This window comes from Melospiza georgiana, chromosome 3, assembly GCF_028018845.1.
Source record: "Melospiza georgiana isolate bMelGeo1 chromosome 3, bMelGeo1.pri, whole genome shotgun sequence".
NCBI lineage: Eukaryota > Metazoa > Chordata > Aves > Passeriformes > Passerellidae > Melospiza > Melospiza georgiana.
The window spans coordinates 45,405,808-45,421,463 of NC_080432.1; the positions used below are offsets into that span (position 1 = coordinate 45,405,808).

The window sequence follows — 15,656 nt, forward strand, 5'->3', positions numbered from 1 at the left end:
ATGTATGTTTTAAGTTATTTTTTACAATAAGAACATTCGTTTCATGCCTTTCTTTTGCCTTGTAAGAACACTAAGAGCCATAAAATTCAATCAACACAAGCACTGAAAAAATCAAAACCTTTATTACAAAAATTCAGATGGCAAAAAAAACCCTACAGTGTTTAATAAGAGGAAACCACTAAACACTGTCCAGCTAAGTCCTCATTCAGAGCAACCGTAGCTATTAACAAGGTCCTGTTAGATGAAAATTCATAGGCCTTACAAAAGAGGATAACCAAAACAGTGCTAAACAAAGGTTGCTGGAAGGCTGATTTAAAGGAAAGGGAGAAATCTTGTGACCCTGAGCCTTCTTACTGAGTTGATGTTCTAGAACTCTGTCAATTTAGAAGGTGTGGAAAGCAATAATTTTGAATCATAGCTGCATTTAAAACCAGCATGTACCTGTTTACCTGCAGAATTGCAGGTCTTACTGTGTTGCATTTTCTTACTTAAATGTTTGAAAATACTAAGGTTGGATAGCATATGATAAAACTCAGTAAACACATTCTCTTTTGTAAATAGCTGAATGGGGTACTGCAGTGCTGTTAAATTGAAAGGCTGGTCTGAAAGGAGTTGTAGAAGTTTTACATTAATAGAGAGAATTATTTAATACTATTCCTGGGGAGAATGACTTCTTGGTAAATTGGAGGTTTTTTCCATGTTTGCAGCCCAACCTTTAGACTTGTCTGCTAACCTGAAAAAATAAAAAAATGAGCCCTTATTCTTCTATGTATGACATACATACAAAGATACATTAAAAATACAGGGGAAAGAAGTTTTTGAAGTGTGATCTTATTTTGTATACCATCTCTTATGACCTTTATCATTGTGAGTTTTGAATAGTGTCTGGTAATAAAGTTAGAGATAGCAAAAATTTTCTCATGTGTCCCCTTAGAGAATAAGTCAGGTATTGTGACATCTTGTTTCAGCTTTTATACTTTTTTTTCCTTTTTATCATGAATGTGTGGTTTGTTTGGTTGGGTTTTTCTCCTCCTATAGCCTGAGAGAAGAGCAAGGATATGCTCTAATTTTCCATTCTTCCTTTGACACTTGCAGCTGAAATAATAAGATAAAAGAGCCTATGAGAAGGTGATTCAGAAAGCTACTTGTAATGGACAGTCCACTAGACCTGTATTGTGGAAAGTTTGCAAGGCAGACTGCATAAAACACTGCTGAACCTTTGAACCCAAAGTTATTTGGTCTTCAGGACTTCTAATACATGTAGTCTTTCAAGTCCTACTTTCAAGAGTTTTAATTGATTTGAGTGACTTCATGCAAGATTTTGCTAAAGGTACTGGGAATAAAATGCTTGGGTAACTCTTTAAAACTTTTCAGTTTGGTAGAGAATCTTCTGCTATACATTTATTTTCAAAAATACTGGGAGAGAAAGCTCATTTCCTCTGAAAGAGCTACAGGAGCCTTCAGCGGAGTCCTTTCTCTCAAATTACTCTGAGGTAATTTGTTGTGCAGTGGCTCACAGTGCTGGCCCACTTGGCTACATGTTACCTAGGGAAGAGGTCTGTTCTGGACCACTGAGGCATGTGGTAAAAGCATCAGCGTTAAACTTGACTGACCCTCCTGCTGCCCAAGTCTGTGTGTGCAGAGTTCCAGGACTGGTCATCATTTAGACAAGTCTTGTTAGTTTGGATAGCTCAAGCATTTGGAGCACTAAATGCTGGCTACTCCTTAATGGTTTATGAAGTTCAGGTTAAAACAAGCATATATGAAAGCTAAAATGCTTTATTGTTGTATTTTGAACTGTCATTAATATGAAATGAAGATGTCAAAGTAATGCCATGATAACCTCTTGTGTATCACTGAACTGAGATAATTGCTAGAGTATTTTAATTTGTCCAGTTAAGTTCACAGTCCTTACTAATGGATCCATTAGCTTTTTTAAAAATGCCACATGTTGATCTCATGGAAAAATCAAATAGTCAATATAGGAAGCATGGTTGCTTCAAATTGTAGTTGCTTTGCCAGAAGAAATACTGGCAGCTTCCAGTCAGAGGCCTAATTCTACATTAAGAATCATCCTGCTTTTTTATTTTTATATTTTTACTGTTACCAAACTGAAAAGACTCCTTCAGAAATACGTACTGTTAAACTGTGTAGTGCAATTCAAACTTTTGTCAATCCAAGTTCTGTTTTTTCCTAGTCAAAAATAGATGAACTTTTAGTTATGTCAAATATGACTTTTATGTCACTAGTCTTTACATACTTCCTTTTTCTTTACTGCAAAACCCTTTGGCAGAGAGTGGACTTCTCTTGTAAATGGATCTGTGATCCAATTTTTGTTTGTTAGTGGTGAGAAAGATGTTTTGATTTATTTTGGTTTGGAGTTTTATTTGGTTTTTTATAATTAAGTTTGATGGCTCAAATTCAGTCAGCATACCTTCATGTTAGTTTTGAGATCAAAGTGAATTTTCACTTTGAATTTTTCACTTTCAGTTGCACCAAGGATTTTTTTTAAAGTTTGCCAGAGATGGCAATTTTCTTCCTCCTGTGCTATAAGCTACAGCTCACAGCGCCTTTTGTTTTGTCAAGAACATTTGAAAAGCGCTGCAAACCAATATTGAGTTCATTGAGTTGTGCAAACCAGTTAAATGACTGGCTCTTGACAGCCCCAATGCAGGCTTAAAACAGGAGTTTAGAGCTAAAATCACTGTGGAAAACCTGTGCTTCAGAACAAGGCTCAAGGAGAGCTTGAGCTTTCTCCACAATTGAGTCTTTGGTCGCTTCTGACTTTGTTGCAGAGAAGTGGAAGTTTCTGTGAGTTCCATGTGTGTGCTTTGGTAAAATTGATCAGTGCTGTGACCAATCACATGTGCATTTTAGTGTGTTTGGTGTTTTGCACTCAGTAGACTAGTGTTTGAATTTGAGTAGAGAATAGGCTGATGCACTTAAACCACTCATCTCCTATATTTGACCTCTATAGATTAAGTTTTTTAAATTTCTGGAACAATTAATCTTTAGCTGTCATTTTTGATTCAGATATTACCTGTGTCATCAAAATTAGTCAGTTATCTCTTTGCTTTTCATTGCCTCTGTGCTTTCCATTAGGGAATATAAGAAATTCTGGAGTTTTTGTAGGAGGAGTCCTCTGACGTCTTTGCACTAATGCTGGAGGGACTAAGGACTGCTTCCTTCTGTATACAGTCCATAGATTTTCTTTTACTCTGAATTGTGAAATAATTGATTTAAGAAATTGCAATTGGACAGACAGTGTCAAAGCTTCTAGAACTCCTCCAGTATTTGTTGGTTGTAGCAGGAAAGTTACCAATAGATCCTAAAATCTCTTGGGCTGCCTTCTGCATGTGTTATAGTTTCTTTTTTTTTCTCTCCATATGTGTATTGAGGAAATTTTTCGTTGGAGGGCAGAGAGATTGAACTTAGAGGGCAGGTTCAAGTCAAGGTGTAGATGAAGGATATGCCACTCCATTTAGACAGATTTGGCTGCAGGATATTATTTTTTTTTTGCTCCTGAGCAGTTCTAAGCACCTCAGATATTGCTCTGTGTGGCCTTGGATGTGCTTTAATTCCAAAATCTTTTAAGTCCCAAGAAGCTGCTCTTCAGTGTAAGAATTACCTGTTTTCCTAATTTTACAACTGAGCTTTTATCTGCTGTACAAATACATCTTCAACCACCCCATCCACACTTCAGCCGCAGGGCACTCACTACACATCCATGGTTTCTGAGCTCCTGCTAGCTTGCTCTGTGCAGTAAGTGGCACAGGTGAGTGTCTCTTTTGGATGGGTCCCCTACACAGGAGAGTGTTTCTGGGGGCAGTAGATTCTCCATTTATTTTGAACTTGCTGGTTAACATGAGATCGTCAGGAGGGGCCCTAGCAGTGAGGAATGGACCTTCACAGGTTTGCCTTGGTAGCTTGGTAGCTTGCTGCATGCTGAAGGTTACCCCCAGCAGAAGGCCAGCCAGCCAGCTGTGTGCCAGATGACTGCACAGCACCCAACTGCACACAGCCATCTCACATGAGAACTATTAAATAAAATACTGTGCTACTGACACTTTCTTCCGCTGAAAGCATCAGAGGAATGTTAGAGATGCTGGTGGCTTGTTTTTCCTTTAGTTTTTTTAGCAATCCAGTGCTATAACAACTCTCTGAAGGTAAAATCATTTGTAAAATAAAGGGGTTTGCACAGACTGGTTTCCAGCACATGTGGGAAAAATATTCTTAGTAATGCTTTCCATATTTGGAGCTCACACTTAAAAATGATGGGAGCATCACTCCTTATGATAGCCCCAATATGATTACAAAGCGATTCTGAGAGTGATGTGGTAAAGTGCTATTCAATATATGAAATTTCCTTTTAAAATGTGCTTTGTTTCCTTAACACTCTAATATTTTTGCTATCTAAACGTATTTGCTGTCTTCCCTCAGAAGAAACTGCCTGTGATTTCCAAGGGAGTTTTGCCTAAGGTAGGGCTTGAAACATCAGGACCAGGAATTAGTGTAATGTGACCCACCATTTGTATTGCTTTGGGGTAAATTTGAGAGAGAAGATTTAACATTGTGTGTGTCATGCTGAGATATTGCAATATCTCGGATGGGTTATTAGGCACCAATCCAAAGGTTAAGTGCAGCAACCACATGAGATGTGGCTTTATCCTTACATGATCTGTGCCCGTGTTCTGTTTTGTCATCCTCTGAAATAGGTAATATCCCTAGAATAAAACATGTTTATAAGACTTTTTTGAAGCCTATCCCAAGCTATTAAATGTCATTTCAGTAGAAAGGTGTTTGCTCACGTAATTTGAAATCTAGAAATCAATCCTTGTATGTGTGGACTTACTGACGTTTTAAATGTGGATCCCAATGTGCACCAGATAAATATTCACGACCATTGGGAAAGTCTAGATCTGAATTTGCAGTTCAGGATCTTTTCTAATTTACATGCATATATCTTTTTGGGGTTTTATTTTCCATGCTCTTTTTGCTTGGCTTACATTAAATAAAATGCTTCAATGGAGTGTGGTAGTCTAGCATTTGTTTTGCCTCGGGAGTGGATTGCCCCATCTTGCGTATCTGGTCAAGTAAATTGCTCTCTTGCCTGCATACTTCAATAATAGTACTGGGCTTTAGACCTTCCTGTACAACCCCCCGGTGAGCAGAACCACAAGGGGCTGGGCCTGTGTGGTGCTAGCAGTCTACTCTATTGTCATGGATGCATTCATCTCCTATTTACATAAATTAATAGTTAAAACTTGTTTGGTTGCTCAAGAAAACTGATTAAGCTTTCAGAGTAGCTGTATCACGAGCACTGTGGCAATCGCTCCCATTGACTTATCTCCTGCTGATTCACTGGGAACCAGTCCATCTCGGGGTCAGGTCCCTAAGCTTCACTGCAGAATTAAACAAATAGCATTTAAAAGAAAATGCAAATAATATGTGCCATGCAAAGTGAATGTTGGTAAGCTTCCTTATAAAAAAGAGGTTGTGATTAAAATTTTTAAAAATAAAATCCTATTTTTGTCTGCAGGGCTAATTTTCTCTCAAGAAATAGATCATACTTTTTATCCATTTTCTGCTAGTCACTGGAGAATGTTTGACATTGTAAGAGAAAGGTCAGTTTGTATAACCTGAAGGAGGAGGAGAATGTTTAATGTGAAAAGCTTGGTCAGATTTTTATTATTCTTATTTGAATGTTCTGCTTTACCCTTTTAATTTATCCTCTTCACTATACGATTTTTATTTTTCTTTATTTCCTATTTGGTTTTTTTTTTTTTGGTAGATTGGAGAAAGAGAACATTCAGCACAGCGTTAGCAATGAAGCAAAGGCCCGAGCCCTTCAGGCCCAGCAAAGAGAGCAGGAGCTGACACAGAAGATGCAGCAAATGGAGGCCCAGCATGAGAAAACTGGTAGGTGGTAGGGAAAGATTAGAGCCTGGGCACTCACTCACAAGCCAGGCCCACGCCTTACTGTGAAATGACATCAGGAACACCTGTAACCTTTGGCTGGCCGAAGGGAGCAGATGCTAACTACACCGGAGATTCCGAATTACATATTAGTTAGCGTTTAAAAGAGAAAATGGAAAGTATTGCCCACTGTCTGTTGATTTCAGAGTGCTGCTCTCACATCTGCTGCACCATCTGGATTATGAGTTTATTTACCTGTGTTCAAGAAACGTAAAGCTGAGAGAGACCACAACAAAGTAGAAAAACAAAGGGCTTGTTTTTGGCTGGATTTTCAGGCACACATGTTATATAAAGAAAATAGCATCAGAAGCTCTGCGGGAAATGCTCTGAGCTTACAGTTAAAGTCTCCTGAATAGCATTGAACAGTTCCCACAGTACACACATTATAGCTACTCTAAAAGCTTAATGAGTTTGCTTCGGCATCCAAACTGGAGAAAAGCTTTAGCCATTAATCGGTTCTTAATTCACTGTCGCAGCTGGATGTAATTCACTGGCTCCAAATTGATATGTTCCTTTATTTAATCTTTGCAGCCTCAAACATTTTTAGCATTACCATGTGCCTCCCCCACATCCTCAGTCTAGAAGAAAGATGTTTAATCCCTTGCATACTTCAGGTTCTCATAATAGGAGACTTCATTGCATTGACTTAGCCCATCAATAACATCTAACTTTAATCTGGAAGTAAAATGGGTTTTCCAAACAAACAAAAAAGAGCTTTTTGTATTATGAAGTACTATGCCAACAACATTAATAGAGGTGCATATTATAAATAAACAAAAAAAAAAGGAATTTTTAAGAGATGAAATCTGTAACCCATGAGCATGGAAAAGAGGAGGAGTTTCAACTGTTAAAGAACATGATATATTTATGTGTTTACAAAATACCATATTTACCAACCAGTCATGCAATATTTCCAGGAAAACTATACAACATACATTAATTATGAGGGGTGTTGGATAATACGTAAGGTAGCAGGCATGCTATTCAATTTTCTGCCTTTTTTTAGTATTATCACAGTATTAGAGGACCTTCTCATGTGTTCAGGGAATGCAAACAGCTACATTATGGCTGCTGCCTACACTGTAGGAGAAGAAAAGAAGCTCTCAGAATAATTTTTTCCTCCTTTAGCCAGCATATCTGCATATGACCGTGTGTAATTTTTCACAAGAGAAATGTAATTTACCTTTCTGGTGCATAAATTGTCCCACTATACAAAAATGAAACAATATTATGTCTGGATCTGTTTTTATACATCTCTAGTAGAATTAGAGGGAGTTGAAAATTATAGTAATTTATAATGTATATAAAGAAAACCTTGTTTATTATGACCCTACACACATACAAGGAATTTGGGCAAGAGTGGTTATGCTTTCACCAATTTTAAAAGCAGAAATAAAAAAGAGATTATTTTGCAGTATCTCCCTTCTGAAAGAATAAAGATACCTGGATTCTAGGTCATGAGTTTAGGTGCAGTCCAAACTGATAGTAACTGAAAATTACTTTATGAAATGGTTTCATTTCAACTGTCACTTGGCAGTAAGTGTAAATCTTTTCATTTAAGAATAAAAATTACATTATTCATGTTAAGCTCAGGACACAGTAAATAAAAGAACTGCTGTTTTAAGCAGATACTGAAATGAGTCTACAGTGTGAGCATTTGGGTTGCTGGTGTATCCTCTGCACCAGTTGAGCAAGGAAAAGTCTGCTAAAGCATGGCTTGCCAATTTTATTCCTCCTAGAAATGTCAGTGAACTTCTAGCTAAAAAGCAAGCCCACCAGATTAGATATCTAGTCTGCACAGTGATTCTTCTCTTACAAGACCAGATTCAGTGGCAACATTGCTTTAACACTTCAGCTAATTCTGACATAGAGCCTTAATTTGGTAAGTGATGATGTCCAAGTAGCTGAAGTTTAAAAAACATTTCAAAATAGAAGGAACTGGAAGAAAGAAATTAAGAATATATAAAATTGTTTCTATGTTATCTACAAATTTATATAATTGTAATTTCATAGTATCACAATTTTGTGTTTTCTAGTAGAAGAACTGGATTCATTGCTGACCTCCCAGAATACATTCATAGCAAAATTAAAGGAAGAATGTTTTGTATTGGCAAAGAAGTTGGAACAAATGTCAGAAAAATACAGGTTAGTATATTTTTGTTAACCTGACCCTTTTATTACTAGGACATGCTTCTTTATCTTTTTATTTGTATTTTAATATTTATTATTTTTCATTTTGTCCCAGGTATTACATATCATATCAATGTAATATATGCCCCTTAAAAATTCAGTATAATATGCCCCTTAAGAGTTTGTTTCTAACTAATAATTCAAATTTCTTGGACAATTCCAATGTAAAAATTGCATACTATTTTCTTCCTTGTGTTCATAATCTTAATATGAATGGTAGAAAATTGTTTCTACAATTCAAGTTTATCTGAAGTTATATGAAAAATGCTAAAGATTCAATAATCTCAAACTGTTGTAATTTTATTTATTTACTCTAGTACTCTTTTCACAGTACTACACTACACACTGGATATTGTCTATAAAATAATTGTCATCAAAATTGCTTGTCATTGAAGCTGTGATTCTGCTGCTGCTTTTTATCAATCAGTAGTAGATCTAAGTTCAAAGCCATTAAAACCTTAGGAAGAGAGCAACACCTGGAAGTAATAATAATTTAAAGAAATACAAAGCTGTGGAGGTGTCTTGTCAAAAGTTCTGTAAGACAGAAGTATCTTCTAAAGAAAACATGAATTTTGTCATTCTTTAGCAGAAATAATTTGATTTTACATTTTTAAGTGTAAAAATAGTATCTGTTGAAATTTTATTGGGGGTTCATATGTAGAGTAGTAAACTGGACTTCAGTGGAGAGTTGGCATTCTGTAGCTTCTGTAAATTGAATGCAAAGTGAATTTGGTAATTAAGGCTAGTATTTATCTCATGGCAGATGGGAAGTAAGGAAAACACTCAGCAAAGGTAAAATTGGTTTTCAAGACAGAATTCTTCTGCTGGGTGGATTTAATCATCCTTTTGAGGTAATGTAGAGATTTAATCATCCTTTTGAGGTAATGTAGAAGAGGCAGAACTCACTCAGGGAGAGAGCTCATTTACCCCAGTACCCTCTTCCCAGGAATGGTCAAAGGAGAATTTAGGTCGATGACAGACAGACACACATATATATATATGTCTGTAATAAATAAAATTTACGTTTCCCATGTGTACTGCCTCCACTGCCCATCCTACTTCCCACTGAATATAAAGTGTTGACTAGCTGTTAAGTGTCTGAAGTTTGGAGATGAATCCCATCCTGAGTGTTTGGGGAAGAAATGAGAAACTTGAGAGACTGTAAGCAGTATTCCCATGCAAGTGTTGTGAGGGATACTTGAGAGAGAAGCAAAGAGAATTTTTCCTCTGAAAAAGAAGAGCTCTTCTGCTAAAGTAATGCAAAATCTAAATGGATTCAAATCATATTATTATTCCAGCAATAAAAAAGCACACAGACTTTGTTGCTAGAGCTCACAGTCACAGACTAGTAACTGTAAAGGATGAAGGAAAGACAGAAAACATACTGTGAAAACACATTATTCTCTGAAAATAAATACTAGAGATTGCCAAGTGTTTCTCCACCTAGCAGCATTAGCTGACTATGTCGAGGACCTGAAAATGGGAAAAGGAGCCCTCTTGCATCTCCAGGAAGTGGTATTTTTTATACAAGAAACTGTAAGGAAGAATGCAGGAAAGTGGTTCTGAGAAGTGGTCCTAAAATAGCTTGAGCTTGCCTTCATTGGAGTGGGAGCTGCTGCAATCAGTTACAGGGATAGAGAAATAGGTAGAGACAAAAAAATAGAAGGTAAAAATGAGAACAGCAAGGTGGAACTGGAGGTGGTGGAAAATGACAGACTAATATAGATGGCTTCACAAAGTGATGTGATCAGGAGATCAGATGCAGAAAATTATTTTAGCCAAGTTTTAAATGCATGATGGGCACATATCCCTCAATAGCACCTCTCCAAAAGGCAGTCTTCAGCTCATTGTCACTGAATGTTGTATAAAACCACATTATGGTACAGAATGCTGTAGTTTTGTCTTCTGCAAAAAAGCAATAATTTGGGGAAGATTTTATAACTTAGTTCTTATGTACATTAATAAAGGCAGATCACAAAGCAACAGTGTACCCTATTTTCACAGAAAATACTTTTCCATTTTTTTCCATATTTTTGACATTACCATAAATTGAATTTTGGATCCGAATGTGTATTTTCTTGCTGTACTTCTGGAATCTTTGTGCCTTATTTTCCATGGGTTTAAGATATACCTGTGTGCTACCAATACCATTATTTAATTGGTAGAACACTCAAGCTCTTTTAATAACAGATGCAATAGTAAGTTTTTTTAAATTTTATTTCATTTGATAGGAAGTGCTCATTTGTAACAAAAGACATTTCAAATTTATCTGTGACAACTATGTATTTCTGCAATATCAGCTGAATGATCTGAATGGCACATATATTTTTATATTTAATGCAGGTTTTCTGAGAAATCTAAACTGAAGTTTTTGTGTTGATATGTAAGCTGGAACCATTTTTTGAGCTAGTCCCTACACAGAGAGGTGTCAGAAAGACAATGTCAGACGAATTATAAACCCCTCAAGCTGTGCAGAAACAAGATAGTGTCTGTGAAGGTTTTCGTATGCATAGGCATGTTTAAAAATATAGTCCTTTGTTGATTTCTTCTCTGTTTCTCTCTTGTTTTGTTCTTTTTTTCCCTCTGATTGTCACTGTCTGAGTTTCTAGGTTGTAGATTAATGCTTAACACTACCCACTGTGTATTTGTGATTTGCGTTTTGTAATTAAGGGGAACAATGGGAGTCCATTGGGTCTCGTTATATATAATGGTTGGTTTAATTTGTTTCACTTCTATCTTGTTAATTGTAAATTGATCATTAAGATTTGAATTCTAATCTGTCACCAGGGTTGTGAGTATTGAAGCTAGAGCAATGATCCTGGTTTTAATCACTGATGATGAGAAACAAATTTTATAATTTTGGTACATATTGCAGTTCATATATTTTAACACTGTATTTTATGGTGTTATAAATATTGTTAAATGACTTTTAGTGTAGTTTTACTGTTTGGACTATAATGTATAAATTATATTACTGGTTTGGCAACAGTAGGCATCCAACTGTGTGAGTTTAATTGAAGTAAAGAACACATACCCGGCTGAACTATTTTCCTGCCTGTTTGGTTGACTGCAGTCATTGCACTCAATACCAGAAGTGAAATGTTTGTTGAAGGTAGCTGTATGAAGATGGGGAACAGTCTGTCTGAAGATTTAGTCATTAAAATTAGATGCAATAATACTGCATCAGCAGAAAGTATTTTAGAGGATGTGTTTAATTTCTGTGCAAGTAAACAATTGGTTTTAAGAGTAGGAAAAAGCAGTGTTTAAAAAGCACTGAAATGAAAAAGCTAGTTCAGAGGAATAAATGCAGCATTGCCACCTTATTTTCAAAAATCGGCTCATCCTAAAGATATCCTAAGATTGACTTTGCATTTTGACTATTTAACATTTTCACCTTTTTTTTTTCCTTTAGTATTTAAGTGGTTTGGAGGCTAACCTGTTTGGGTTTTTTCCAAGATTCTTCCAGCAAAGATGGTAGATAAAACCTTAAAGTGGTTTTGAAATAGAAGTTGAGGTAGTTAAATGGATCCAGAAGTATTGAGGGGGTTTGTTTCTGTCGTTGCTTCTGCCCCCATCAATTATATTTGATATAGTAACAAGTAAATGAGACTTGGCAAAATCTATTATGCATCCAATTACAAGCATGCATTTTACATTGTCATGCGATGTTGTAGCTTTGCTCTGTGCAGTTTCAAAATAACAATGATTTCATACAGGTCATTTGAGTGTATGAGATCTCAGAAGCACACACAGCTCCGTGACTGTCTGGCTTGTGGGGCCAGCCTGAGTCTGCAGAGGTGCCCCTTCCTGCTGAGTTCAGCTCCAGTGGCAGCACTCCAAATGCCTGCATGCTTCAGTTTCTACTGAGTCCACCACAGCTTATTGCTCAGACTGTTGGACCCAGAGTAGCTCAGATGGAACAACATCAGCACATCCATGCTGTGCCCTTTAGTTGTGCAGGATGCATCAGACACAGTGATTATTGCACAGATTTCTCTAATTTGCCTCTGTCCCCAGCATTGTGAGTGAACTATCTCTGAAGTTCAGCACTGCATACTTTGACATTTCCCCCCTCTTTTTTCCTGCTGTGATACCTTGGGAGCAGAGTTGTTCAAAAGCATTTACACAGGAGTGGTCCTGCCTCTGGCTGAGTGGAATTTCTACTCCTGTATAAATGTACTATAGCATTCAGTACAGTTATCAGGCTTAGTACAATTGTGGTGGGTTTGGGGTTTTTATTTAATCCAGCAATGTGTGAAGTTACTTAAATATCATATAGAATTATCTGTCTTATCTTAATCTTTGGAAACTGAGGTGAATGAAAGGTGTGTTTAAAGATGCAGAGGGAATAATTGACAAGTGACAATGGAAGATTCTTGGTATGCAGTATTGTATTGGACTGGTGTTCTCTCTAATGCTAACACTATGAACCTTTTAACACGGACCTAACCATTCTGTCCTTCATATGTGCTGTCCTTCAAAACTTCAGTGTCATTAAATACTTGAGTCTTGGGGGTCAGACTCTTAGTTACATGGAAAGGACATTGTGTTAGTAATGTCATAATTAGAATTTTTTTTTCTGTTTAACTGTAATTACAAAAGATATTTTAGGAGGAAACAACGCTCATAATGTGCTTCAAAGCATCAGGCATTTAGAGCTCTATTTTAGAGTCTGGAGATTATGATACTAATGGTTTTAATTAATTCATTACTTACTTTGGTTTCATTAATTATAATTTCAGTAGTGTTTTGGTTTTGGTTGATTTGAATTACTTGATCTTTCCAGAAAGACTTTGGGCACCTTCAAGTGTAATGGAGATTAATAAGTCCTTGTGAAACTTGGAGAATTTTATCACCTTGAAAGTTGCTTCTGCTGTTTCCATGAATGAGACAGTCACATATAAATACAGAAAAAGAAACAGGATCTCCCAGTTGGGAAACCCAACAAATGTGATAATTTACAGTATTCCTACATGGCAAATGCTGTTGCTGAATTTTGCTGGCAAAAAAGGAATGAAGAATTGAATTTAGTCCCGTGTCAGGTCTCTTTGAGCTTCTCTGCAGTGAAACTGTGCTTTTATCCACTGGTTGTCTGTCTTACAGTATCAGTATCAAGTGCAGACTGCATTCACATTGTGTGATAACAGTTGGTCCAGCTGGCAGTGCTTTGTTAATGCTGACATTTAAGTTACTAGTATTTCTGTAAAATGGTCGGTGGAAAAATTCAGTTTCTGCTACCTTCCTATAACATCCTGCCCACTATTATGTATCCATCCAGGAAACTCCTGTGCACTGAAGTTTGATGTACAAATCTATCAGCACAATTCTGATATATTTGTGTGTGATCTTCCTTAATAGAGCTGTAACTCTCAATCTAAATTCAATTACATACAGTCTCGGTCCAAAGTTTCCTTTCCTAAGTTCTTTTAGATTCACAGATGATACCATGCATTGTTCTCTATTTAAACATGAAAAGATCATGTTGTCATTTCTAGATTTGACTTGTCAATGTAACAACATGTTTTTGAGGGAGGAGTATTCCTTCCTCCCTGCATTTTGTTGTATTTTTCAGAATGTCAGTTGTTGTTGCATTCTGTAACAGCCAGGAAGGTAAAGTATTTCTGCTGTAATTGCAGCATATTTAAGTTTATGATTTAAAGATATATCTGAAGCTTTTTAACCTTGAGATATGGAGTGGCAGATGCCATAAATCAAATTTGCTTGCTTTTGATTCGTACTTTCTGATGGTATAGCAGATTCTGACATGTTCTCATTAACCTTTTCCAAAGAGTTAAAATTGTACAAGTGCATAATGTATATTTTATCACTATTTAATCTGAGGTCTTTTCCTGATATTAAGAAACAGCTCATGCCTGTTTCTCCATGGGCTGATGGTTAGAGATGTAGCAAGTAGCAGTCCCAGGTCATTCATGGATCTGGTGTCTCTGCTCACCCGTGAAGAATAGGAATTGCTTAGAAGTGACTAATATTCTTAAAGGCTGTGCTGAGTTTTATGTAGATTAGTGTGTGCCTGTATGATCTGTCCCTTGTTTGTGAAAGTTTAGTTAATTTTCCTCTTAGTGAGGCTTTGGGTTTTTATTGGGAGTGAGTGTTTTTTTGGGGGGACGGGTTTATGGGGGTTTTGTTGTTGATGTCTTTTTAATCTGTGCAATGTTATTTTAGACACAGGAGGTTACTATAGTTTCTAAAACAGTACCACTATTGAGAGTTCAACCTGTGAACTGTTGAGAGTTCAACCTATAAAATGGAGTAAAGGTTGAACAAGGTTTTAGTAACTGTTTTTTAAAATGAAATGTTAGCTTTTGCTAATAAAGAAATTAAAATGTGTTTTCAAAATGTTAGCCAAATTCTTGCTTAACAAGTATGAATTTACATTTATTGATCTTATTTAACATAGATGCATAATGCCAAATGGCATGCCTGTTTAAATTAGGCTGAAATTAGCACAGCCGACCTATAATTGAGTGATTGCCAGTGGCATATTTAGAAGATACCCACCAGTATCATATTCTTTTGTTTTGAGATTATCTGAAACAGCATTTTGTTTCTGTAAGTTCTAGTAATAGCTTATGCATTACATATAAATGTATGGAATTTTATAAATGCTGAAGCCACATATTGATGGCACACTGCAGGATAAAATCTGACAACATCCATCATCGCTTTGTTTTACTTCTGTAGATCTGAAGTCAACCAGCTTAGTCAGGAAAAAGAGTATCTTCATGGCAGATTGGAGAAGATGCAGAAACGGAATGATGAATTGGACCAACAATGTATCCAGCATGGGAGAATGCATGAGAGAATGAAGTCAAGGTAGGAGGTCCTGTTAATCTGTCAGTATGTGATACGCTCAACTGTACCAGTCGTGTTGTGTAAACATAAAAATGACACGAGGTTGTGTGAAAGTAATATTCTTTCCTTATGAAATGACCACTCCTTCCCCCTCCCCAACCATTCTGTCAAGTTGTTTTTTTTAACATCTTTTGCTTGTGCCATTTTGGATAAATAAAAGGAAAGCTTGAACAACATAGTCTTCCAAAGAATTTAAACCTAGTACATATGTGTGTGGGCTGCTTCGGCTGTTCTCTGCTCTAACTCGTATGAATAGTCTTACCATTTAAAAAAAAAGGGAGGGGGGAGCTGGGAAGGAAGGAGGGAAGAGGTTATTCAGTGATGTGAATGTAGAGTACAGATGTGTGTTCCATTATGCCATGTAATAGTTGTATTTTTGGGGTTTACCATCATTTGCACAAACAGACAAATTTTACTGAAAATCACAGTAACCAGAGAAATACCATTTCCAGGCACCACTAGCCTTTCAGAGAAGCAGTGACTTCCTCAGGATGAGCTGGGAGCAGCTGCAGCAAGGCTAGTGTGAAATATTTTCACCAATATCAATTGACTGTTCTGGCCAGAGTCTCCAGACTGAAAATGGCTTGTGCTGTGATATGGATTAGACTTCCTCAAAG

The 15,656-nt window shown here is 36.6% G+C and overlaps 1 protein-coding gene across 2 annotated transcripts in view; it reads left to right on the forward strand.

Moving 5' to 3' along the window:
- Positions 1–15,656, forward strand: part of SDCCAG8 (SHH signaling and ciliogenesis regulator SDCCAG8) — a 104,551-nt gene that overhangs the window by 51,077 nt on the left and 37,818 nt on the right. For both annotated transcript variants that reach the window (XR_009114306.1, XM_058021471.1), the window contains exons 14-16: positions 5,792–5,919; positions 8,013–8,121; positions 14,869–15,000. Coding sequence is in view for 1 of the 2 variants with exons in the window: in XM_058021471.1 (XP_057877454.1) it covers positions 5,792–5,919; positions 8,013–8,121; positions 14,869–15,000 (369 nt within the window). In the remaining variant the exon portion in view is untranslated. The remainder of the gene's footprint in view (positions 1–5,791; positions 5,920–8,012; positions 8,122–14,868; positions 15,001–15,656) is intronic.